At 45.2% G+C, this 27,133-nt stretch overlaps 1 protein-coding gene across 4 annotated transcripts in view; it reads left to right on the plus strand.

Annotated features, from left to right (window-relative positions):
* LOC111144250 (dystroglycan 1) overlaps positions 1-27,133 on the plus strand; it is a 66,970-nt gene that overhangs the window by 23,051 nt on the left and 16,786 nt on the right. For 3 of the 4 annotated variants that reach the window (XM_022498470.1, XM_022498468.1, XM_022498469.1), the window contains one exon: positions 23,631-24,012. In XM_022498470.1, the coding sequence (XP_022354178.1) occupies positions 23,737-24,012 (276 nt within the window). In that variant the 5' untranslated portion in view covers positions 23,631-23,736. Of the gene's footprint in view, positions 1-14,562; positions 14,623-23,630; positions 24,013-27,133 lie in introns of those variants that run through there. The other variant, XM_022498472.1, reaches the window with a different exon arrangement.

A 27,133-nucleotide genomic window follows, 5' to 3' on the forward strand; every position in this document is an offset into this window, starting at 1 on the left:
CCTTCTCTCTGGTCCTGGTGTTGTCCACGGTTTGTATCATGGTCCTCATGGCAAGGTATGCCTCCTAGTTCCTGTTACTCCTCATCTTGGTGAAGTTGCCTAGGTCCCCTGGTTTTTCCAGGCAGCCTTCGAACCAGGAACTAGCATGATAGAGAGTTGGGAAGGTCACTTTAGGACTTTGGAATCTCATTCTCTGTTGGGAGCACCACTTTCTGTTGGGGTGATTGTCCATGTGTGTGAGTTAGGCTAATCTTAGAGAAAGTTGAGTGTGGGCTGGGGAGTACTTCCGTGCTTGGGTGCACGACAGCCTGTCCCAGATGGCTGCACGGCTTGGGATAGATGGTTCTTCCCCCAGGGCCCCAAGAGTGGAGGGTGCCACCTACAGGACGGATGGGCTCCAGCATTCCTGTCAGGCCCTACTCCTTAGTTGAAGGACAACAAGGCATCAAACTTAGATTTGGACATAATGAGGTAGAAAAGGTTGATGTTTTTCAGAATAGTGAAATCACAGGATGAAGATTAGACTTGGGGGCCCATAATAGTCTCTAGCTTCCCTCCCCTGTCCTTGTGTTTAGCACTGGAGTTGTTCTGGGGTGGGCCCAGAAGGTGGCCTGGTTCAGAGGGCTGGTCCAGGGAAGAAACAATGGGAGCAAAGAACACTACAAATACCTTATTATTTGGAGTCACTCACCCATAAATTCTCCATAGCAATTTTCCTCTGAGGTAGTCAAGTCTGACTAGAAAAACATAGCACCATGTTTTGATTCATTAGTCATCTGGATGCTCACCCTCCCATACTGTCATGCTGCCTGACCATGAAGTACCACTACTCCCAGTCTGCACTTAGGATACCTGCCGCCCGTCATGGCCCATAGTCCGGCAATACTAGAGGGGCAAACTGCTCTCTGTTTCAGCCTGTCCCATCTGCCTTCTTCTTCTTATGCTGTTAATGAAGGAGTTTGCCAATAACTCACTTCTAGTGAAAGTAAGGGAAAAGTCACTCATCTCTTCAGGCAGGAATGTAAATTGAAGGCATTTGGGGCAATATCTATCAATTCTAATATATATAACCTTGGGCCTAACAAATACACATCTAGGATTTTGTGCTCCGATTTCCTCCCAGAAGAAAGCAAGTATAAAAGTGAGAGCATCCTTGAGAGCAAAATGGACAGGATACAGACACTTAGATGTGCTACAAGCAGCAAGGGTCAGTCAGGAGGTGGGTCCAGCCACTGGGGCTGACGTCTCCCAGTTCTAGTAAAATTTAAAAAAAGCAATAATTATGAAATATGTGATTTCATTTGGGCTTTAAGAATGAATTAAAGAGGGTCGCCTAGGTGGCTCAGCTGGTTAAGCCTCTGCCTTCAGCTCTGGTCATGATCTCAGGGTCCTGGGATTGAGTCCCGCATTGGGCTCTTTGCTCAGCAGGGAGCCTGCTTCTCCCTCTGCCTGCCACACCCCCTGCTTATACTCTCTCTCTCTCTCTCTGACAAGTAAATACATAAAATCTTATTAAAAAAAGAATGAATTAAAGAGGGGTGCCTGAGTGGCTCATTTGTTTGGGCCTCTGCCTTTGGCTCAGGTAATGATTTCAGGGTCCTGGGATCAAGGCCTGAGTTAGGCTCCCTACTCAGCGGGGAGTCTGCTTCTCCCACTGCCTCCCCCACCCCCTGCCCCCAATCATGCTCATGCACTTGTGCTCTATCTCTCTCAAATAAAAAAATCTTAAAAAAAAAAAAATTTAAAAAAAAGAAAAAGAGGGTGGTTCAGTCAGTTAAGCATCTGACTCGATATCAGCTCAGGTCTTGATCTCAGGTTCTTGAGTTCAAGCCCCTCATTGGGCTTGCATGGAGCCTGCTTTAAAAAAAAAAAAGTGGGGCGCCTGGGTGGCTCAGTGGGTTAAGCCGCTGCCTTTGGCTCAGGTCATGATCTCAGGGTCCTGGGGATCGAGTCCCGCATCGGGCTCTTTGCTCAGCAGGGAGCCTGCTTCCCTCTCTCCCTCTCCGCCTGCCTCTTTGTCTACTTGTGATCTCTCTCTGTCAAATAAATAAATAAAATCTTAAAAAAAAAAAAAAAAGTGAATGGGGCGCCAGGTTGGCTCAGTGGGTTAAAGCCTCTGCCTTCAGCTCAGGTCATGATCTCAGGGTCCTGAGATTGAGCCCCGCATCGGGCTCTCTGCTCAGTAGAGAGACTGCTTCCCTTCCTCTCTCTGCCTACCTTTCTGCCTACTTGTGATCTCTCTCTGTCAAATAAATAAATAAAATCTTTTTAAAAAAAAAAGTGAATGAATTCAAGAGAGATGTGCTTGTTTATGGATTTAGAGACACAGTAAATATCTCATTTGTGAACAGCTTAAAAAAAAAAAAAAAGTCCAGCATGGAACCTACTTAAAAAAAAAAAAGTTTTTTTTGTTTATGGATTTAGAGGCACATTAAATATGCCATTTGCAGACAGCTACTGAAGAAACCCAGCCTGCTCATCTGAGGGCCTGGGAAAGAAGCCTGCTTTTCACTTGTGCTCTGTTGTATTACTGGAATTTGTTTTACCTCCATATGAATTACTTGGTTTTTTTTAGAGAGGGGAGGGGCAGAGGGAGAGAATCCCCAAGCAGGACCCCCCCCCCCACAAGTGCGGAGCCCATTGCAGGGTTCCATCCTGCTATCCATGAGAGCATGACCTGAGCCGAAACCAAGAGTTGATGCTTAACTAGCTGAGCCACCCAGGTGCCCCCATATGAATTACTTTTATTGCATTAAACCCAAAGGTAAGGACCAGACAGCCGATGGCATCATTGTGAGGCGTGCTGTGTGTCTTCCAAGTTGTGGTCGGGAATTATTAGTGGGGAATGTGATGCTGACAAACACTGGGTTAAGCTTGTGTAGATCTTGAGATTTGCTCTGGGACTTCTGAACTTGGTGATGGTCTAGTCAGGGTTTTTTCTTTCAGGAGGGAGGGCTCCTGGGAAGGGAAGATGAAACTATTTTTAATCTTAAGCAAACATAGCCCAATGTAGTAATTTCAGGCCCCAGTGTGACATTTTCTTCCATTATAACCCAAGTCACTTTTAAAACAAATAAACAAAGCCCTTTTTTTGTATGTATTTTGTGTTCATAATGTTTCTGGAGGAAATGCTTTTAAAATACCTCCATTTCCCCTTTATAAACTTGGAGGGCTCGGAGGCCTAGTAGGACGTGTGTTTTGAATCATGCAGTCTGGGAGTTTGGTGCTTGGACCCTGGAATGCTAGTGGGCAGAGTGCTGGGGTGCGAAGTAAGTGGTGGGGTTAAGGTTACACAGGCTGTCAAGTTTACAGAGCTCATGTGCTGACTTTGCCTCACAACTGTTGATGAATATCCCTGCTCTGCCAGGGAAGAATTGAGGTCCTGAGAGAGGAGGTGGACCATGCCCCACATTCCTTTTTTTTTTTTTTTAAGGATTTAATTTGAGAAAGCGGGGGTGGAGAAAACAGAAAGGGAGGGGGGACAAGCAGACTTGGCACTGAGTGCAGAGTCTGATGTGGAGCTTCATTTAATGACCCAGAGATCATGACCTGAGCCGAAATCAAGTCCCTTGCTTTTAACTGACTTGAGCCACCCAGGTGCACCCCCACCCCCTTAAAAGATTTTTAAAATTTATTTGAGAGAGAGAGAAAGAGTGCATGCGCATGGGCAGGGGCAGAGGGAGAGGGAATAAGAATCCCAAGCAGATTCTGCACTGAGCATAAAGCCCAATGCAGGGCATGGGGCTTGATAACCGTGACCCTGAGATCATGACCTGAGCCAAAATCGAGAGTCAGGCACTCAACCAGCTGAGTCACCCAGGTGCCCTGAGATGCAGCTTGTTCTAATGATCAGCACTGGTTAAGGAGGTACCTACCAGTTTACTCTAAAGTTGCTGTTTTCCCCTTTGCCATTAGTGAGTAGTTTATGGCGGGACACTTTGAGACTGTGTAGATACCTTGTTTTTTCTTAAACTCTGACCTTCTACTTTCAGCATCTATTGATCCTTCTAAGATCGTTCCTTCTGTGTTGGTGTCATCTTATTCTGAGAGGAGTTTTCTTGCCTCCCTCATTTATTTATTCATTGGGTTATTGGTTTATTAGTTCATATTGCTGACTCAGTGTGATTCTTTCCTTTTTTTTTTTTAAAGATTTTGTTTATTTATTTGACAGAGATCACAAGTAGGCAGAGAGGCAGGCAGAGAGAGAGGGGGAAGCAGACTCCCCGCTGAGCAGAGAGCCCGATGCGGGGCTCAATCCCAGGACCCTGAGATCATGACCTGAGCCGAAGGCAGAGGCTTTAACCCACTGAGCCACCCAGGCGCCACTCATTGTGATTCTTGTCATTATTTTGATGCCCAGGTTGTCCCTGGTTTGGCAGTGGGAGTCCCTTCTGTGTTCTTTTGACATGTCTGCATTGTTGTTTGGGCACTCCCTGACTTTCTGATGCAACTAGATATTCCAGCCTCCTTGACCCCAGCCTGAGACCAGCCATTTCCACAAGGAGCCGTGGTGCCGTTTAGTTGACATGGTATTGAGAAACCAAGATATAGATGCATGATACATCTTTTTATTTATTGAAAGTCTGCTAAACTAACTTTGTATTTAGTTGCTTAATCATGTTGCAGTTGAATAAAGGAGTTTCATGGTGTCCAGTTTTTGATTTTTGTTGTTAAGTGGAACAAGTGAACACGATAGCAGCAGAGTAAGCTGGACTTCAGCAACAACATAAAAGAATGAATGCCCTGCCTGCTCAAAAAGAATGTATTGCTACTTAATTGGTAGGGAAATTATCAGAACCACTGAACTGATCTCTAAAGAGGAAGGATATCTCCAGCTGTTGATACCAGAGACCCTGAAATCCAGCTCCCCAGGCAGTGCCCATGACTGCTGTTGTCAGGGCCTTGAACTGAAGGTGCAGTGTCCCTTGAGGCAGTGGAGCATATGTACCCTGTGTTTCAGGTGGTCTTGACATAGTTCTCCCCCAGGCAGGTTCCAGTGTCATGAGAAGACATGGGGCTTACCCGTGTCCTCCCTGTGTCATCATTCCACTACATGGGGAAATCAGAGCTGAGAATTTAACGAAATAGGAAAGGCGTGTCGGAGGGCTTATTAGATAAAGGATGGCTGCATTTGGCAGCTTTCCGGAGGAAGCAGCATTTGGGGACTGGGAGCTGGAGGGTGAGAGGGAGCTAGAAAAAAAAAAAAAATCCATTTAATGAACGCTTATGAGTACTTCTTTTTGTGCCAGGCAGTGAGGGTGGACCTGATTGCACAGGCAGCTGTCATGAGCTGCCTGGAATGCAAGAGCCATGTGATGGCAGTTGTGGCTTGGGCAAGGTAATTTGGTGAACTGGGCTCCGGGTGCCAGCTCTGCCTCTTACTGGCTGTGGATCTCTGTTTTCTTCATGTCATAAAGGAGATGTTCTGTAAGGTTGCTGTGAGGGTGCAGGTTTACATGCCAGTCTTAAGGGGTTGCATCCAGAACACAATCCTCCTCATTATGGCAGCTCAGTGCAGGTTAAAACCAGGGGGATAAGGTCCCTGAGGAAGCAAGCTTAGGTTGGCCTTGGGTGGCCAGTGCAAAAAGGGGTGCTTTCTGCTCCCCTCTTCCTGAGAAGTCTCACGCTTGACTCTAGAGATGTCTAGCTGTTTGTGAAGTAGTAAAGCAAAGGGAAGGCATTCACTTCGGTGGAGAGCCACGTTTGAGCTAAAACACTGATTTGTCCTTGTCGAACACCTGTTCCATTGAAGGGTTGGGTTGCCGTGGGAGTGAGCAGTCCGGGTTAAGTGGAGCATAATTGTGCTGTGGGAACATGTGTGGCTCTGTGTTCAGGAGGGCGTGGTATGGAGTGGGCTCATTAAATGAGTGGCAGGGGTTGGACATGCTTGGGTAGGAGGAAAAGCACTCTTGGAGTGTTGAAAGAAGGGCATTCCTTGGGAGAAAAGGGCTTGGAGCCCAGTCCTGAAGGTAAGTAGAGAACCTGAAGGTTCGGTAGACCTGTCAGTGCTGGGCAATGGTGCAGTGTCCCAGCTTGTGGAGGGGAGGAGCCCAGAGCAGAGTGACCAGAGACCAGGTGTGAGCAAGGAGTCACGGACAAGGCATTGGCCAAGGCTGGGGGTGAGGGCAGTGATGACAGGTGAGGCAGGAGGCACCCTGGAGGTGGGAAGGGGTAAGGATCCAGTGCTCACTCTCTCAGGGCTTTAACCTGTTTTTCAACTTGATGGGAAGGGTGGGTCTTGACTCACATCCTTGGGTGGTGACAGTGGGCCCATCTCCCACGGAAGACTGAGCGAAAGTAGGTGTCTCCCTGGATCCTTCTATCTCTTTCCTTCCCAACTTGTCTAGGAAATAGAGGCCATACTCTGAGGCCTTGGTGTTCCCTGGTTGATGCTGACCTACATTCTCCTGCACTCTGTCCAAGCTTTGCTATTTGTCTCCCATTGAACCAGTCTGAGCCCAGGACCCAGATGAATTAGGGCTTGTTCTGGCCCTCAGTGGACACTCAGTCTAGTGGGGCAAGTTTTTATTGGGAAACAAGAGAAGCTCATATAATTTTTTTTTTTTTGAGATTTTAATCTTCTAAGTAAGAAGTAAGCATTTTCATTTTATATTGTTCTTCATTTGTGGAGAGACTGAAACAAATGGAATGGGGTTGGAATTAAAGAGCAGGTAGGGGGAGGTAGGACAGTATCTGATACTGAGTAGGTGGTCCAAATTTGTTGAATAAAAATTATCAAGAACATATTCCTATCATGTATGTTCTTGTTAGAGCAAGGTGCTTATGGAGAAAGAAAACTAATTATTGCGAAAGCAAAGAGTACGTGTTTCTGTAATATTAATCTGGTGTCTTTCATCTAAAGAGCAAAACAGATACCAAGTATCGTTATTTAATTTGCCATTTGTCCAAATTATATGTGTCCATGCTATTGATCATTGTTGTAGTTGGTGTTATTTTATTCTGTATTTGCCTAGAAAAGGCTTCTGAGAACGAACTTAGATTTATAAAATAATTTTTAAAAAATTCTGTTGGCCAAAAATATCGCTGTTGTTTCATTACAGCCTCTGTTACTCTGTTCTCTGGAGTGCTGGGACCTTGGTTAGTCACTGACCTCTTGCCTGCTCCATACCCAGAGGACAGTCACACCTGAGGTTCTGTTGGGTAGGACTGCTTCTTTCCTGTCGAGGGGTAGATGCAGTTAGAACATGTGCAGTCTCCAGTGTTTTGGAAATGATTTCTTTAAAGGCCACTGTGTTGAGGCCCTAAGTGCTGTGCACTGGCCATCTGCAGGTCTTGGTATCCAGGCGCCGCAGTCCGTGTTGTCCTCGTTGTGGTGCCATCCATTGGGGGCGGAGCCACAGGGAAGTAACCAGTACCCGACAGGCGTACACGGCCCTGTGCGAGGTGCTTAGTGAGTCATGGAGGAGGACCTTGTTACTCACTCCCTTAGCTCCATGGGCGGTGACAAATTCAATACTAAGTAGTTAGTCTGTTAAGGGCAAAAGATAGTGGAGATCCCTGGGTGCATTACGGGTAATCAAAAAAGTGGATTTGCAGACTTTAAATTAGCCTTCTGTGAATTACCTATAGTTGCTTACTTTATAGTGTTACCCTCCCAGAAACCTCTGCTCCGATTGCAGCTTCACTAACCCTTGGGGTTTGAGAGGTGGAAACTCTGGTGTCAAGAGCATGCAGGGTGACTTCCTGCTTTCTTAACCTTTGTGCTTGTAGAGAGCCTGAGTGACTTTTTGAGGTGTCTGTGGATTATGAGAGCTTGATGATTCTTTTTTTTTTTTTTAAAGATTTTATTTATTTATTTGTCAGAGAGAGAGAGAGTGAGAGTGAGCACAGGCAGACAGAGTGGCAGGCAGAGACCGAGAGAGAAGCAGGCTCCCTGCCAAGCAAGGAGCCCGATGTGGGACTCGATCCCACAACGCTGGGATCATGACCTGAGCCGAAGGCAGCCGCTTAACCAACTGAGCCACCCAGTTGTCCCGCTTGATTATTTTTTAAAAAGACAGAACTCTAGCTCTTTACATAAATAAACTGGTAACTGGTGAATTTGCGGTATTTTTAGTTCTTTGTGCTAAGGAAATCTGGATTTTCCTTTAAGCATTGGTTGAACATGGTTAATGATCTGAGGCCGGCAGAGGACTGGAGGGCCTCTCCCTCCCTTGGGATGAAAATCCTTTCTAAGGAACCTGTGGCTTCCTGTTTGCTCCCTCTGCCTTTCCGAGGGCAGGTTGCTGGGTGGGACACTTCATTTTGTTTGTTAACAGTCAGTGAGATCCTGAAGGGTTCCTGCAGAGGCATCAGTGGAGAGGGAGTGAGGGCTATGGTTTTTGTGGTCGTTTTCTCAACCAGGTAAGAAATGCGGCCCGGCTGAACTGCCTCAGGATGAACGGTTGGGCTGCGGTATGGGGGGCACTCTCCCCCATTCCCTGCGGGTTGTTGCTTTGACTGTTTTATCTTTGCATTTCCCACTCTCGCATCAGAAATCTTATCAAGAGATAACTGAGGTGGAGGGACTAGTGGGGGGACAAAGGCCAGATTCTGTTTTATCAGTCAAGCTCTTCAGGGCAGTTAGTCTGAGGAGATAGATCAGAGCTCTCATCCTCTCTCTCTTTCCTCTCTCTCTCTTGCCTGTGACCTCTACATTCCTGGTTTTTCCTCTTACCACGCAAGTTCTGAGCAGGTAGGGCAAGTGACTATCCCCATGGCTCTGAGAGGGGTTGGCTGGCCTGTTAGGAGGTCTGTGTTGCCATGAAATCCCTGATAGTGTCCTCTTGATCTGTGCATGGAAGAATGCAAAGAGGAGGTCCCTGACTCTTAATTAGGTCTATTCTTAAGACTCAGCTTTAAGGTTAAAAAAAAAAAAAAAAAAAAGAAAGAAAGAAAGACCCCAGAACTTCAAGATTCACTGGACTGGTGTACAGTGAGAGGACAAAGGTAAATTTTCTGCTTACAGAAGAGGTCCTTTGGGGCACCTGGGTGGCTCAGTGGGTTAAAGCCTCTGCCTTTGGCTCAGGTCATGATCCCAGGGTCCTGGGATCGAGCTCTGCATCGGGCTCTCTGCTCAGCGGGGAGCCTGCTTCTCCCTCTCTCTCTGCCTGCCTCTCTGCCTACTTGTGATCTCTGTCAAATAAATAAATAAAATCTTAAAAAAAAAAAAAAGAGGTCCTTTAAGTAGTCAGCTTCCCAGTGCAGATAACTGTGTGGAGACTGGGAAGGGCAAGGTGCCTGTGTACTCACTGTGTGTGTGTGTGTGTGTGTGTAAAATGTGATCTGCTCACCTAATGTGGGGTTGCAGCGCATGACCCATGTGGGAATAATGAGTCGGCTGCCCCGCTGACTGAGCGCCCCGGACCTGCACTCTTGATCAGATGCGAGGAGATCCCGCATACCTGGTGTGAAGGTGCCCGAACTAGACACATTTCCCTAAATCTGAGGAGAAACGAGATTTAGATTCTCTGAATCTCCTTGAGGAGCAACCCAGCATCCTCTTCTGGGTAAGGCTAGCAATGCAGGTGCTGGCAGGACCCGGTCCAGGAGTTTTGCCTTTGCCAGTTCATTGGGAGCTGGTGCTCTCAGGTGCCACTCTAGGGAAGCCTGATTGTGAGGTCAGTGCATCAGGCGACCTTGTTCTGCTCTGCATTGGCATTGCCTCCTCCTCACTGCCTGAAAACAGCACAGCAGTGACTTTGCAGAACAGGAGTTCTAAGAGTTTGCAAGTTTGTTTTGGCTGTTTCTCCACAGCCTTCAGAAGCATACCTCTAAAACCTACCGGAAGTTTGTAATGATTGAGATTTTATAGTTGTTGCAAGGCTGAGGTGGGTAGAAGGGCCAATTAGAGCCGTACGTGGGAGGGAAGGAATTCAGCCAGCAAGAGAGCCTAAGCAAACGGAGTGGGTGCTAGTTGTGTCTTGTCCTTTTATAAACAAGGTTTGTTGCTCTGGCAGTTTCTGGCATGGTTGAAATATTCTCGACGGTCGAGCCTTAAGAATGTGGCCCAAAACAAGAATGTAGCCAAAGCAGATCACACCGTTAAATACTGAAGGTTGAAGTATGTGCCTGGATAAACATGGGGTGCAGTGGCAGCCTTCCAGTGAAGGTGCAAGAACCCCCATTCAGCAGAGCGAGGACACCCCTCTGTGGCGTCTGTGTTGTGCGGCTGCTGTCAGGGCGGGGGGAGGGGGGGGCGCTGGGGTAAGGAGCCACCTGACTAGGGGGCGGGGAGCGCTGGGGCCACTCCCCTGCTTCCCCTCACTCCTCTGTTTTGGAGTCTGATTAGCCAATTAGGTCAGGAAGGCCAGCGGTCAGCATGCTTTTTCTCAACTTAGTTCATCGAAGTCAGATTAACATATTAGTTTTGAGTGATGGCACTTATTTGTAATCTTTTATAGTATAATGGAAAAAAATATACGTCAGGAAACTCAGCTTTTAACTTTTAATCTGTGAAATCAGGTGTGATGACTGCTTTTGTGCTTAGTGAAACATTTCAGGGATTTGGTGGAAACTCGTTCTGTACACTCTGCTTGGTGCTAAGCATCTCCTGGGGGAGAGGGCAGCAGGGGACATGTGGCCGAGACCCCAGCAGTGGACCTCTTCTGCCTCCTTTCCTCTCTGGGTAGCCCTCGGCATCTGGCCTTGATGCAGACAGACATTGACCATCCTGCCCTCAAAACATAGTCTGGCTCTACCTTTGTGCTGAGATGGAGGGGTTTCGGATAGCCAGGGCAAGTCTGGGGAGTCAGAAGGAAACATTTTAGTTTCCAGTGAGCACCTACTCTGTGTTTGTAAATTTGCTGATTTATAAGTACTTTAGTTTTATTATCTCTTGTGCTTTATGACTTAGTAATATGTGCAAATCTTAATTGAATATTTTCGTATGAAATGGGGGAAGGCTGCATGCATAGCAGATGAAGCTTCACACCTAGCACAGGGTAGGTAGTCGGTAAATATGCGCTGAAGTGTAATTATTCTTGGGCTGTCTTGAGATAATTGTAATTTGCTGTAATTGGGTTCTTGGATGCCACAGGGGTACGCGGATGTGGTAATTCATTCTCACTTGGATTCTGCTGAGTCTGGCCCCCGACCTCTCACATTTACTCCTTGCCCTACCCCACCTCGCACTCCAGCTGCTACAGCCAGATGGTCCTTGTCTTTGGGCTCAGTTTACCCTTTTCTGTTCTCAGAGCCCTGCCTGGGCATCTATGATTCAGACTGGACCTAAGCCTCATGAATGTTTTTTCTGAAGTCTGATTGGTATGACTCTGAGTAACATGTGTGTTTTTTTTTTTTTTTTTTTTTTTTTAAGATTTTATTTATTTGACAGAGAGAGAGAGCGCGTGCACATGCACACAAGGGGGCAGGATCGGTAGGCAGAGGGAGAGGGAGAGGGAGAGGGAGAAGCCGGGAACCTGATGCAGGGCTCCATCCCGGGACCCTGGGATCATGACCTGAGTGGAAGGCATATGCTTAACTGACAGAGCCACCCAGGTGCCCCGAGTAATGTTTTTTTTTTTTAAATATTAATTTGTAATTGTGGTTAAAATGCATCATAAAATTTACCATGTTACCCATTAAAGTTTTTTTTTTTTTAATTGTGGTAAAAAAACATCTAACAGATTTTTACATGTTAATAATTTTTAAGTTTGCAGTTTAGTACTGAGTAATGTTTAACAGCAAGGGGCATACCGAGGTCAGTGGAGTGTAGAATGAACTGTTTCTCAGTGAGTTTTGTCACAGAACATGTGAAAAATAGACCCAAAAGAAAAACCACGGTCTGGTGGAGAATGGCCTGCCGCCCTGGTATTTTGAGCCTTTTCCTTCTCTTCCTCTAGGACATGTTTGTACCTGAGTGAGTTTGTACCCAGGTATTAAAGCTTTGCTTCCTTCCTGCGTTTGTTGAAAAAAAACCGAACCACCATCAACAGAAACCATTGCCCTTCCTGCACCTCTGCTTTTGGTATCTGTAATAAGTGAGAATTTGCAAGAGTTTTCCAAGTGAGAAAAGTTCAAAGCAGCTTTTCTAATAGATGATTATGTAGTGCTTGCTTCGCAGAAAGTAATTTTTTTCTTCCACATATTTTTACTCCAAGTGTCTTGCTGTGTATGTAACCCTAGACTCCTTTTGTGGGTTCTCCAACTCCCTGGTGGTGTTTCTGGGGGTCTGCCGCACAGCGTGCCAGCCAGGCAGGGGCTTGCCTTGTGTCAGGAGGTCCTCAGCTGCCTCCGGAGCTCTGAGCACTTTTGAGGGAACACCTTGAATCTTCACCTGCGACTTGGTTCAACACTTGTCTCATCTGATGCTAAAGAGGGAAAAAGGCCCATTTTTAACTCAAAGCAGAGAAAGCTGCTTGTCTTTATGGTATTTGGAGCCCAAATAAACAGTGACTTCACACTATTGTTTTCCATTGTGGGAGTACATCCTGTTGGTCATCCGTTTGAGCAGTTTTAAACTGGTTAGCCCTCCAGAATTCTTATATTAATGTTAGACTGATATTTAACAGTTAATTTTAACTTTTGAGTGTCTGGACAAAAGATTTTATTTTATTTTTTTGAGAAAGAGAGAAAGCATGTGCATGAGTGTAGTGGGGGGAGGGAGAGGGAGAGGCACAGAGAGAGCCTTAAGCTTCACACCCAGCGAGGAGCTGAATGGGGAGCTCATATTCACAACCCTGAGATCATGAGCTCAAACCAGGAGTCAAACAGCCAACCAGTTGAGCCACCTGGGTACCCCCAGGACAAGAGCATTTTTGCTAGATGGAACTTAAAGCAGTTGTTTCAGTTGGTTTTGCTTTTAACTTTTTCAAAACCATTTGAAACAGAGACATGGACTTCTATTATTTGTTTGGTTTAAAAAGATAGTCCCATTTTCCTTAAATGTTTTAATTACTTCGGCGAAAAGAAGCAGTTTGAGAGTTTAAGTACAGTTTCTAAGTAACCTAGTTATTGGAGAGGAGCAGTTCCTGGGAGTGGTTGGGGGTGAGGGCTGCCTCGGCCTCAGCCACATTTTGTGTAGTTAGTAAGGGATTGACTCTTACAACTTTTCTTTCATTCTTGGAAAGCAAAAACTAGTAGGGAGCTGTTCTTCCAGTATTTTAGTTAAGATGTCTTAGTTTCATTCCCTGTGGGCTTTTCTGCATATGAGGAAACATTAAGTTTACTATGAATTGAGTTGGTGCCACATACACATTTCTTCTTGCATTTATTGCGTGGAAAGCATTTATTGACTGAGCTTCCTGTGTGCATGGGGCACTCATCAGCTCTGGAAAGGCAGGCTGAGCAGAAGAGATCTGCTTTCCTGGAGCTGGGCTTCCAGTGGACTATTCTAGTTCCCAGGAGCTGGCAATCCCCAGCTCTGTCTAGATTGTCTAGACAGAGTAGGGTTGCAAGGCCTTGTGCCTCATGGGCATATGCCCCCCCCACCCCCCCCCCCCCAAACAAGGCATGTACTTTAGTCACATATAGCTGGGGATTAGTATTAGTGACAGGAAGGGCTGGAAAGATTCTTTTTCTCCTGCTGAACTGGGCCCCCGGAAGTTTGGGGTTCTTGCCTGTTATATATAATGCTTTTGATTCCTTAATTGTATCCTCTGACTTGGTAAACTTAAAATACACTTGCCTCCAGGGCAGATATTAAGTATTTGGTTTATAAAGGACACTACCTTTTTGGCATTGCTGAAAACTTGACGTGTGTGTGTGTGTGTGTATCACTGCTGAAAACTTGACGTGTGTGTGTGTGTGTGTGTGTGTCTATCACTGGAGAGTCCCCAGGGTCACAGTTGGAGAAAGAAAGCATCGGCGAGGCTGTTGGGAGATTCGGGGGATTGCCAGCTCCAGCCCCAACTAGATCAGGTTCCTGTGAGTGAGGACACTTACCTGAAATGAGTTTTGGGGTCTTGGGCCCCCTGGGCTTCCTACCCCAGATTGTCCTTTCACTCTTGGGGGCCCATATCCCAGGAGCCGGGTGGGGGGTTCCCCTGCTCAGATATTCTTCTTGCCCACAGCCAGCACCATCGAAGTGCTGCCTCAGTGGTGCTCTCAGGTGCTGAGTGTTCACCTGGCCCAGGGAGGGTGCGATGGGTACCTAGGGTACTGTGGGGCTCTCTTCCCTGGCTCTTGGGGCAGGAGTGCAGGCTTTTACCAAGAGAAGAAGGAGAGGGCAGCCCGAGTGGCTGCTCTGGGATAGCAGTGTCCCAAAGGGCTGTGCTGTGTCCAGGCTTTGCAGGCTCTCTAACACTTTCACGGTTTCTCTGCCCCTCTGGGGTGGAATGTCTAGAACTAAGGGGTGGAACTGCCGCCTGGCAGCTTGGTCCACTTTTCACACTTTCTGTCATGGCTGTCGAGCATGTGTTTAGAGAGCCAGGGGCTTCACTAAGGCACTGGGAAGGCCCCTCTTCACAGAGTTGTATTGTACTGGGATCGAGGACAGCACTGAACTCAGACTTAGTGGCAGGCACTGACTGGGTACTGGTAAAGAGGGAACGAGTTACCCATTCCACTACGCGTTCTCTGATAGATCATCTTTGGCAGCTTCTGTTAGCCAGATAGTGGTGAGTTCAGCTGAGACGTAACATGTTCTTGGGCTGCCCTGAGCACTTCCTGGTCTTCTAGAAGGTGTAATAGGAGTGCATGTATGCAGTATTAAAATGAGTGGCTGTGTCAGGAAGACTGTGTGATTCTGCCCGAGTCTTTCTCTGTTTCCTGAGCACCTTCACCGTGTTCTGGCCACAGGCTGTGTGACCATGGTCGAATGTTACCTCTCCCAGGGCCTTGTTCCCTGAAAAAAGGAGGAGGCGGATCTCTGGAGTGCTTCCATCTCTGAATGACCAAGTGTGTGAGTGAGAGACTATGTAAAAACCTTCCAATGGGATGTCCTAGTTTGGGCGTTTGAATGCAGCCTGCCAAGTTCCTTGCATGGGGAGATATGACCCTTGCTTATAGGAAGCCAGAATCAGAAAGACACAGGCTGCTTTTTGCCAAGTTTCCAAAAGATCTTTTCTCCCCAGGGCATGGAAAACCGACATATAGCAGTTGGAGTTGTGCCCTGGACATCGCCTGCTTGCTAAATGCAGAGGCACTTAGTCATACCCGTAAAACAGATACCCCATGTCTTCATGTGTCCGCAGATAGCAGACTGAACTTATGTTCTTGGTAGGACAGGGTGTGTCTCATACTGTTGCTGTTTTCAAATAAGCTGAGAATTTTTTTTTTAAAGATATTTATTCATTTATTTGACAGAGAATGAGAGAGCACAAGCAGGAGGAGCTTCAGAGGCAAAGGGAGAAGCAGACTCCCTGCTAAGCCAGGAACCCCACTTGGGGCTGGATCCCAGGACCCCAAGATCATGACCCGAGCTGAAGGCAGATGCCCAACAGACTGAGCCACCCAGGTGCCTCTAAGCTGAGAATTTTTAAATGGAGAATCAGATTAGAAAAGTAAAAGATCAGCTGGGTCTAAGAAGTAGTAAAATAAGTAAATTAAAGAGTAAAGACACAGGAAGAAGCTAAAAAAACACCAAGTTCTGTATCCTCCCCATTAATTCATTAGGTGTGTGTCTGGAACTGTGTGTGTGTTTGGTGTACATTACTGATTGTGACAAATGTCCCCCTGTCCCCCCAAGCTTCCAGTCTTGTGGGGTGTTGGTTGAGCTGAGCACTTAACTAAATAAGAGTTACAGTGTATAAGAAAGAAAAGGCCATTAAGAGAAGCACTGTGCAACAGTAAACTGTCAAGTTACAATTTAGAATAGTATAAAATGGGCGCCTGGGTGGCTCAGTCCTTAAGTGTCTGCCTTTGGCTCGGGTCATGATCCCGGAGTGCTGGGATGGAGCCCTGCAGAGGCATCAGGCTTTGCTCAGGGAGCCTGCTTCTCCCTTTCCCTCTGCCTACTGCTCCCCCTCCTTGTGCTCTCACTCTCTCTGTCTTTCAAATAAATAAATAAAATCCTTAAAAAAATAGTATAAAACAGAACTTAGTTCTAAAAATTAAGTGATAAATAAAATAAGCTATAAAAGGGGTGTGAAAGCACAGACAGGAAACTGGGAGATACAAACATACACACACACACGAATTCAAAGAAAAACCTTTAAATTGGGGAACTTGATAGAAATCTGAGGAGACCTCTATCGAGAGTACGATGAACCTGTGTGTTGAGGAGTCACGGTGTTTCTTTCTTTGCCTTTCCTGGTGGAGGACCCTGCAGCGGTCACAGGGAGTTAAGTGGTTCTTGGGAGCTGATGTCCACAGGACCCCAGCTTCTAAGTCCGTGGTCATTTGGTGTCCCCTTGAGGAAGTGTGGCATTTAACACGTTTGGCAAGTCTGCGCTGGGAAAAAGTGATACAGCCAGATGGCTGGCAGGAGAAGTCCCTTTTGGGAAATGGGTCTGAAATCCCTTGAGAACTACCTGGTTGCCTATGGCCTTAGGGTGGAACAAGGTAGTGGAGACAGGAAGGAGGACAGTGTTATACCTAGTATTCATCTAGCACTGATGAGAGGATTGGATCATGTCAAATCATAAAATATCTTCATTGACTTTCTAAGGTAGATAAATCTCAAATCCCTTTTTGTATCTTTGTGGAGCAGCTTCATGTGTTTTTTTCCTGAGCCTTTAGGGAGCAAGTGCTGTCCTAGAAACTGGAAACTAGGAGTATGTTTCTAGAAACTAGAAACTTGAGTGAAATGGGGCCCAGGAGGGTAGGGGTAGACAGAAATGGAGTTGATCAGTGGGGTAGGGTTGGGGCAGGGCAGTAACTCCAGGGGCTGAGATCTGGATACCATTCAGAATTTGCCAGACACATGAATGAAGACAGGGCTTTCCAGTCCTCAGAAGGTGGTGAAGACGACGTGGAGCAGGACTTACTGTTTTAGGATTTTTATTAGTTTGAGATGACAGCCCTTTACCTTCACGGTGTTTCAAGTCTCTAGCAGAGAACATAGACTAACATTACATATAACCTTAGTATCTGTTACTCAGCTTTGTCATACCTTAATGTTCTGTTGTGTTGTTGTTTAAGATTTATTTATTTTTTAGGGAGAGTGCATGGCACAGAGTGGGGAGCCAGACACAGGGCTTGATCCCATGACCCTGAGATCATGACTGGAGCTAAAACCGATTCAGATGCTTAACTGACTGAGCCACCCAGGCACTCCTGTTCTTTTGTATTTTTGTAATATCCTATTTTACGAGATAAAGCAGTTACAAATTTGGAGACCGTTGTGAACCCACCTTTTCCTATGCCCCTTTTAGAGCTATACGTACTTCTTTGATGCCCCAACTGCCTCTTCAGTCCCTGGCAACCGCTAATCTATTCTCCATTTCTATAATTTTGTTACTTCAAGAATATTATAAAAATATATGTAATATGTATATGTAAGGTATGTATAAAAATATAGTATGTAAACTTCTAGGATTAGCATTTTATACTCACCATAATTCCCTTGAGATTCGTTCACTTTGTCTAGTATATCAATAGTTCATTTCTTTTTGGGCGCCTGGGTGGCTCAGTGGGTTGGGCCGCTGCCTTCGGCTCAGGTCCTGATCTCAGGGTCCTGGGATCGAGTCCTGCATCGGGCTCTCTGCTCAGCAGGGAGCCTGCTTCCCTTCCTCTCTCTCTGCCTGCCTCTCTGCCTACTTGTGATCTCTCTCTGTCAAATAAATAAATAAAATCTTTAAAAAAAATAGTTCATTTCTTTTTATTGCTCATTAGTAGTCCACGGTATGGATGTACTACAGTTTGTTTAACCATTCATCCACTGAAGGACATCTGGGTTGCACTATTGGTTGAAGAAGCTATTTTCCCCCATTGAATTGCTTTTGTATTTTTTTCAAAAATAAGTTGGGCATTCTTGTTTAAATCTGTTTCTGGATTCTAGGGGTGCCTGGGTGGCTCAGTGGGTTAAGTGTCCAACTGTTGGTTTTGGCTCGGGTTGGGGGTCTCAGGGTCATGGAATCGAGCCCTGCGGTGTTCAGCATGAGTCTGCTTAAAACTCTCTCTCTCTCAAATAAATAAATAAATCTTAAAAAAATATTTCTGGATTCCCAGTTCTGTTCCATTGATTTATATGTTTGTCTCTCCACTAATACAGTCTTGATTATTGTAGCTTGCTAAGTTTTGATATTAGGTAGAATAATCCCTCTTTTTCTTCTTTTTCAAAATTATTTTTTGGCTATTGTAGTTTCTTTGCCTTTCCATATAAATTTAATTTTTTTAAAATTTTTTAAGATTTTATTTATTTATTTATTTGAGAGAGAGAGAGAGAGAGAGAGTGTGAGCAGGGTGGAAGGGGACAGGGAGAAGCAGACTCCCCACTAAGCAGGAGGCCCAATGCAAGGCTCAATCCGAGGACCCTGGGATCATGACCTGAGCCGACAGCAGAGGCTTAACGACCGAGCTACCCAGGTGCCCCTCCTGTTATCCTTCTGTTACTGATTTCTAATTTGATTCCATTGTGGTTAGAGAACACATTCAGTGTTATTTAAGTTTTCTGGCGTTTGATTTATGGCTCTAGATATGGTTTATCTGTATTTATGTTCCATGGACATTTGAAAAGAATGTATGTTCTGCTGTTAATGTTGATTAGATCATGTTGATCGATGGTATTTTTGAATTCTTTTGTAACCTTGCTAATTTTCTTTCTAGCTGCTCTCAGTTGTTGAGAGTGTGGTGTTGAAGTTTCCGACTAAAATTGTGGATTTGTTTATTTTTCCTTTCAGTTCTGTCAGTTTTCACTTCACAGATTTTATAACTTTGTTGTTTGGTGTGTGTATGTTTAGGGTTGTTATTCTTGGTAGCTTGAGCCTTTTATCATTATATCATTTCCCTCTGTCTCTGGTAATTGTCTTTGCTCTGAAGTCTATTCTATCTGATATTGATAGAGCCTTTCTTGCTTTCTCTAAATTAATGTGTGCATGTTATATCTTTTTCTGTTTTTTTTTTTTTTTTAAAGTATTTATTTATTTGACAGAGAAAGACAGTGAGAGCGGGAACACAAGCAGCACAAGCAGGGGGAGAGGGAGATGCAGGCTTCCGCTGATCAGGGAGCCCGATGTAGGGCTCGATCCCAGATCCTGGGATCATGACCTGAGCTGAGGGCAGACACTTAACAACTGAGCCACCCAGGCGCCCCTCTTTTTCTCTTCTTTCACTTTCCACCTATCCTTGTCATCTCGGTATTGTCATCTATTGATTGTCTCCTTTAAATTCAGTTCGAGATCTTCCTGGTTTATGGTATGAGTGTGTTTTTTTGCTTTTTCGTTTTTTTGTTTTTGGAGAGGCAAAGAAAGGGTGGGGGAGTGGGGGGATGTGCAGAGGGAGAGGTAGAGAGAATCCCAAGCAGGCTCTGTGCCCAGCACAGAGCCTGATGTGGGGCTCAGTGCCACAACCCTGAGATCATGACCTGATCTGAAACCAAGAGTTGGATGCCTTACCAACTCGGCCACCCAGGCGCCCCTGATGAGTGGTACTTGATTGAAACCTGAACAGTTTTGTCTTTTGTTCTGAAACTGATTGTTTTTCCTGGCCTTTTCTAATACTCTGGCAGGGGACAGATGAGGGAGGTACTGCCTGATTATTGGGAAGTGGAGGTAGAAATCCAGGTTCCTTACTCAGCCTTTGTTTTTAATTGAAGTGTAATTAACATACAGTATTCTCTTAGTTTCAGGCGGACAGCATAGTGATTCAACACTCTATACATTTCTCTGTGCTCACCATGATAAGTGTAGTCACCATCTGTCACCAAACACTATTACAGTATTAGTGACTATTCCCTATGCTGTACTTTTTATCTCCATGATTGTTTTGTAACTGGAAGTTTGTACCTCTTTTTCTTCTTAAAGATTTACTTACTTATTTGAGAGAGAAAGAGCAGTGCAAGTCAGGGGGCAGGGGCAGAGGGAGAAGGAGAGAAGCAGACTTCCTCCTGAGGATGGAACCCCATTTCGGGGCTTGATCTCAGGTCCCTGAGATCATGACCTGAGCTGAAGTTAAGAGTTGGAGGCTTAACGGGCTGAGCCACCCAGGGGGCCCCATGTTTGTACCTCTGAATCACCTTTATATATTTCACCCATCCCCCCCACCCACTTCCCCTTTGGCAACTACCAGTTCTATTTAAGAGTCCGATATTTGTTTGTTTGTTTGCCCCACTCAGCCTTTTTTGACACCTGAAGCCTGGTGAAGTCCTTGTTAACTGCTGGGTAGGGGTGGGAATTCTCGTTCCCCAGCCCTCTTTATCAGGGAGCAGTGGTGAACGTTCTGACACTAGTTCTTCTCTGACACGAGCCCCACAGGCAGTGGGAGAAATGCCTCGTTACTGCTTGGATGGGCATAGAGTCTAGGTTTGGTTTCCACTGACGCCGAGGGACTAGAGGAGTGGACCAGGTGGTACGTTGTTATTGGACAGTAGGGGTGAAAGTCCTAGCTCCCTACTTGGCCTTCTCTGATACCACCCCAGTGGGGATTAGGGAGCCTTGTTACAGCCTCATGAGGTGGAAGTCTGAGGCTCTCCATTTGGCCTTTGCTGGCATGGGTGGGAGTGGCGCCATAGTTTTTTCTGTGGTGTTTGGCTAGAATAGAGCTGTTATTGTCTAAATGTTTTCTGTCTTGCTAGGCTACCGCCTTCCTGCTCCTTTGGCTAAAGAGAGGAGACTTTTGTTGGCACTCTGTTTCGTGTCATCTGTTGGCATTTCTGGGTTGCCAGCGTCTTCAGCTCCAAATCTGGGATGTTGGAGGCAAAAAGAAAACCCAGGGAACTCACCACTTTGTCTTTCCTTGAGTTTTGAGGTCTCTCACTGGTCTGCCTTCTTCTCTTGACTTTTTAGAGTCTCATGTTTATATATGATGTCTGGAATTTTTTGTCCTGTTTAGTGGGAAACTAGGGGAAAATAGGTCTACTTCATCTTCTTAGATGTAGAAGTCCAGTTGTTTTTTTTCTTTTATGCTTTATTTTTTGATGTCTTGTTAAATGAAATCCTTTCTTATCCTGACATTCTACTGTATTCTAAGATTTTGGGACACCTGGGTGGCTCAGTCAGTTAAGTGTCTGCCCTCAGCTCAGGTCATGATCCCAGGATCCAGTCCAGCACGGGCTTCTCCCTCTGCCTCTGCCACTCCCTGTACTTACACACTCTCTCTCTCTCTCTCTCTCTCTGTCAAATAAATAAGTAAAACAAACAAATAAACAAAAAAACTAGGGCTAGATATAACTGCTGTTTATAAAGTTATTTTCAGGGGTGCCTGGGTAGCTCAGTGGGTTAAAGCCTCTGCCTTTGGCTCAGGTCATTATCCCAGAGTCCTGGGATCGAGCCCCACATCGGGTTCTCTGCTCAGCAGGGAGCCTGCTTCCCTTCCTCTCTCTCTGCCTGCCTCTCTGCCTACCTGTGATCTCTGTCAAATAAATAAATAAAATCTTAAAAAAATAGTTATTTTCATAGAAAAATACTTATAAATCAGCGGCACCTGGGTGGCTTAATCTGATCCTGAGATCAAGTTTCGCATCGGGCTCCCTACTCAGTGGAAAGCCTGCTTCTCCCTCTGCCCCCCCCCCCCCGCTTGTGCTCATTCTCTTTCTCTCTAACAAATAAATAAAAATCTAAAAAAAATTTTTTTATAAGTTCAGCTTTTTACATTTGTATAGCTAATCCACCCAGGACTTATTTATAATGGAGAAGTGAGGGAGGACCCTAATTGTACTTGATTTCCTGCATAAATGGCCATTGGTCCTGGTGCCTATGAACCGCTCCTTTGCAAGCTGATTTCGGGCTGTCTGCTTCCACAATCCACTTCTGCTCTGCCGCTGTAATGCTGCTTTAAATACCTTTATGATAAGTCTTTGGTAAGCTAGGACTCCTGGACTTCAAAATTATTTTACTTGGGCTTTGGCTGTCTCATAAATTTTAGTTCAGAAACAAAGTAGGAACAGGAATGGCAAAATCAATAGCCAGAAAACCCCCAACCCCAGCCCTGTTGGAATTGGCTTGGATTTGCATTGACTTTATAGTACATTGCCCACTTTGGTGACCTTGTTTTTTGGTTTTTGGTTTTTTTTTTTTTTAGCAGTATCGTTTACTTTGCATACCCCAGTCAAAAAATATCATGTGGCCCCTCGGCATGTTGGCTTAGGGCAGGGCTTTCTTTTCTAGAATGGGAAATTGCTCTGGTCACCTTGGGGACACCCATCAAGTCCCACAATGCATCAGTGTGGCTTGTCAGCCTTAGGGTAAGTGTTCTGAGCTGTCTGCTGAAGCAGGTCAGGAGACTGAGGGACAAGGTGCAGGGTTCTCTCTTTTGGGGATGGGGAGCAAGAGAGGCCAAATAATTTTTGTTCACTGGCACTGAGTTTGTAAATACGGGTTTAATAAACAAGTCCTGTGATTAGTGCTTGGGATGTGAGGAATACACAGCTGCTGAACTTCTCCGTGCAAATGCTTGGTTTTTTAGTCTCTTCAAAAGCATTTTTTTTAGTGGGTGAGAGGCAGAGGGAGAAGGAAAAAGAGAATCTTAAGCAGGCTCTGTGCTCAGTGCAGAGCCAGATCGATGCAGGGCTCGATCTCACAATCCTGAGATCATGACCTGTGCCAAAATCAAGAGTGGGACACTTAACTGATGCTTAACCAGTCCACTCAGGCACCCCAAAAGCACTGTTTTAAGACTTAATAAGTGTTATATTAGCCATATTGCTTGATCCCTATATATACAAAAAACATTTTTCCCCTTGAAACATTTCAAAATAAAATGCAGAGAATTTTGCTCCTTCATCCCTAAATCCTTCAAAATTAGGGACAATCTCTTATACAACCACACTACTATCATCTCACCTGAGAAAATTAACAATAAATCCAATCTCCCGCCCAGAGGCCCAGTTATTTCTTTTGGAGCTGGGCTTCTGTGTTTTTTTGTTTCTTAAAGTTTTTAAGTTTTTTGCTTTAAGTAAATCCAGATCCAGTCAAAATGCACACAATACTTCTGGTGGCCGTTTCTAAATGTGGAACAGCGCCCCTGTGTTTAGGGGTGTCAGCATTGGGGCAGACCAGGCCAGTTATCTTGTAGAAGGTCCCACATTCTAGATTCGTCTGATTGTGTCTTCATGACTGCTGTGTTTGCTGTATACTGGGAGTTCGGTCTAGAGCAGCACTGCCCAACAGCAAATATAATGTGAGCCACACATTAGTATTTTCAGGTAGGCATGTGAAAAAATAAAAATAAGAAGGAGGTATTAATTTCGGTCCTGTGTTTTCTTAAGCATTTCTTTATTTGTCATTTGTTAATGTGTATTATTTACTTAATATTTTATTTCATAATATATTTTATATCCAAAAGAATATCATTTCAGTATGTAATCGGTATTTTAAAAGTATTAAGGAGATCTCTTACATTCCTTTTTTTTTTTTTTTTTTTTTTGCTAACTTTTCAAAATTCAGTGTATATTTTACCCTTAATGGGCCAGCTACATTTCCAGTGCTCAGTGGCCACATGTAGCTGGTTCCTCTGTCCTGGACAGCGTAGGGTGAGACTTGATCCAACTCAGGGTAGATGTTTTGTCAACACTTAGGGGGTAGTAACTGCCTGTGTACAACTTGGAAATTATGGGGTTTGCTAAAGTCTGAGTCTGCTCTCTTCTTTTTCAGGCCCTGGGATGGAGCAGGTGTGCAGAGGGTGAGGACCCAGCTCTGGGACCAGGTCATTTGCCTCCTTTCTTAGTGAGACTGTTGGCTTGAGCAGACCCAAGCCGGGATGAGGATGTCTGCGGGCCTTTTGCTGCCGCTCCCCCTCTGGGGGAGGACCTTTCTCCTTCTGCTGTCTGTGACTGTGGCTCAGTCCCATTGGCCTTCGGAGGCTGGCAGGGACTGGGAGAACCAGCTCGAGGCGTCCATGCATTCAGTGCTCTCAGACCTTCACGAGGCTGTCCCCACAGTGGTGGGCATTCCTGATGGTACGGCTGTCGTTGGGCGCTCGTTTCGAGTGACCATTCCAGCGGATTCAGTTGCCTCCAATGGAGAACTCATCAAGGTGAGATGGATGTAAAGCTTAAGTAGATGAGAAAGAAGTCTCATCTGCATTTTGGTTTTAGTTGTTTTTTGTTTGTTTTTGATTTTTTTTTTAGCTTTCCATTCTAAGTTCCAGCATTCTGAGCTCAGTTCTTCCAGGACCAGTGCAGTTACCATAAGAGAGGGACAACCACTGATTCTCACAAGAGGGTCCCCAGATACCTCTGAATAGCTTCCTATACTTTTATTCTTTCTCCTGTTTTTGAAGGTGTTACCATTAAAAAGCCTTTGCATTTATGATTTGGAAAATTTCATGGTCATTGTGTTAGGATTTGATGGAAGGGCTTATGTGCAGGAAAAGGTCTTCTTTCATTAACCATGGTGTTAAACCCAAGAAATACAGAACTTTGAAATGATTTGAACCTATTTTTATAAAATATGGTATAAGTAAGTATAGGAGTTTTGCTCTCATTTGGTGTTGTATGTTTACTAATGTGTTTGATCACTTAAGGACGAGTATTAGCATCCAGCCTTCAGCTTTGTCCCATCTCCTTTGGGGAAGCAATCCAGAGAACAAGGGGATCTGAGACCCACGTGACAAAAGAGTGTCTTAGCTGGCCCAAGATGGAAATCAGGTGAAATTGGAAGCTTTTGTGTCAGGAAGCACCATCCCTTTGTCTGGGGTTGTGGGTCCTTGGAATTTCCCCCAGATCCTGAGTGAGTTTGCACGGTGCCCACAAGATAGGAAGGCTGCACTCCTCAAGTTAGGAACATCTCCTAAAGCAGAGGTCAATTCTTTTTCTTAGAGGGCCAGATAGTAAATAGTTTAGGCTTTGCTGGCCGTGTGGTTTCTGTTGAAACTCCTCAGCCCTGCCATTGTAGCACAGCAGTAGCCATAGATAATGTATACGAGAACGGGCGTGAGCATGTTCCAATAGAACTTCACCTGTGGACGCTAGAACTGAAATTTGAATTTCATATAATTTTCACATGTCAAAAGATAATCTTTTCATTTTATTTTCTCTCAATCATTTGAAAATGCAAAAACCATTTTTAGGTCATAGGCTATACAGAAACAGGTGGTAGGCCACCTTTGGCTCTTGGCCATAGTTGTCCTACAGCAAGCATTCTTCCCCTCGAGGTATGGCTTGAAAACGAACTAAAAATATCCCAAGATTGATACTTTGTGATGGTAGTTTTTATGTCTCTTTTGCCTTTAGACATCTGCAGTCACAGTGTTCTGGTGATCTCTTGGTGTGTTTAAACCACCAAAAGTGGTTTAGAACTCCCAGTTTGTTTGCTCACAGTTTTGTGGCCAGGAATTCAGGGGGTCAGAGCTCATCTGGAAACCTTGTATCTGCTTCACATGGCACTAACGAGAGTGGCTCATCTGGGTCTGGAGGGTCCACTTCTAAAATGGCTTATTTCTGGCTGACAAGTTGGTGCTGCCTCTGGACAGGGAGCTTAGCCGGGGCTGTTGGTCAGGGTCCTTGGTTCCTCTCCATTTAGACCTTCCCCTGGGCTGCTTGAATTTCCTCACGGCACAGTTAGCTGGGTTCCAGGATTGGGTGTTCCAAGAAACAGGAAGTGGAAACTGCCAGTCTCTTAAGGCCTGGCTTGGTAACTTGCATAGCAACACTTCACTGTACTCACTGGTCAAAGCACTCACAGTCTCTGGTGGGTCATTTCCAACTTTCTCCTCTCTGACCCACAAGCCCCAGGCATCTAGATTAGATATGGTCACAAACGCTATGCCACTCGTCCCACTGCGAGGTGGCTCTGTGCCATTTTCCCTTAAATCTGGGCAGACCTGCTCCTTACCTGCACCTTCCTTGTGCTCCCTTCATTTTCTCCCGGCCCCCTTTTCTTTAGGTCATGGCTTGTTCTCAGGGTGGCCTTCTGATATCAGAGGCAGTCATACTTTTAAAAATCCTGGCTCAGGTCCACAGAGCTCGTTGTTGTTTGCAGAAGTTTTCCGTGTCATCTTTGTAATGCCCTAGCAAGCCAGTTGCTAGTCTGCCCATTAGAAAAAGAAGAGTGGGGGCGCCTGGGTGGCTCAGTGGGTTAAAGCCTCTGCCCTCGGCTCAGGTCATGATCTCAGGGTCCTGGGATCAAGCCCCGCATCGGGCTCTCTGCTCAGCGGGGAGCCTGCTTCCCTCTCTCTCTGCCTGCCTCTCTGCCTACTTGTGATCTCTGTCAAATAAATAAAATCTTAAAAAAAAAAAAAAAGAAAAAGAAGAGTGGCACTTTGGGGAGTGCAGGCCTTGTCCACCTTCACATGTGATCTTCTGAATGTCCAAACCCTGTAGTGGTTGCCCTTGTTCCAGTGGTCACTGGAATGTTTTACGTGGATTAGTTTTGACAAGAGGTGCCTTGAATCAATGCAGCAAGCTGGGTATTTGCTGTATCTGGCGGAGAAATATTTAACAGGCTTATTCACCAGGGGAGTAAAGAGATTTTACTGGGAAAACAGGATTTTATCTGAGCACATTTATCTGTAGAAAGCAGACCATTTAGTAGCTGATCAGCCTATAGAAAAACAGATGAAAATATGTGACTCTTTGTTCCATACAGTTTTGCCATCAGCATTGTGTGGGGCGGGAAATCAGATCAGAAAGCGTGACTTGGTCTCGGGAGCTTCAGTTTCCCTGGATGTAAAGCTGCTTAATAAATCTTTATATAAAAAGGGTTTTTTTCCCCCTCAATTATAATAATGATATATAAATGTGTGTTGTAGAAAAGGGAGAAAGAAAAATCTCTTGTTCCTCCCACTCAGAGTGAAGTCTTCTACCATTTTCTGTGTTTGTGAGGAGGTGTCCATATTACACACACAGACATCTTAGACCTGAGATCATACTGGCCATATATTTTTTAAATTTTTAAATTTTAAATTTTGTTTCTGTTATTTATTTAAAATAAATTAACATATAGCATATTACTAGTTTCAGAGGTAGAGTTGAGTGACTTATCAGTTGCATATAACACCCCGTGCTCATTACCTCATGTGCCCTCCTTAATGCCCCTCACCCAGTTACCCCGTCCCTCCATGCACTTCTCCTCTAGCAACACTGTTTGTTTCCTATAGTTAAGAGTCTCTAATGGTTTATCTCCCTCTCTGATTTTATCTTATTGTATTTTTCCTT

The sequence above is a fragment of the Enhydra lutris genome, unplaced genomic scaffold, assembly GCF_002288905.1.
Source record: "Enhydra lutris kenyoni isolate GAN:26980312 unplaced genomic scaffold, ASM228890v2 scaffoldscaffold10, whole genome shotgun sequence".
Classification (NCBI taxonomy): Eukaryota; Metazoa; Chordata; class Mammalia; order Carnivora; family Mustelidae; genus Enhydra; species Enhydra lutris.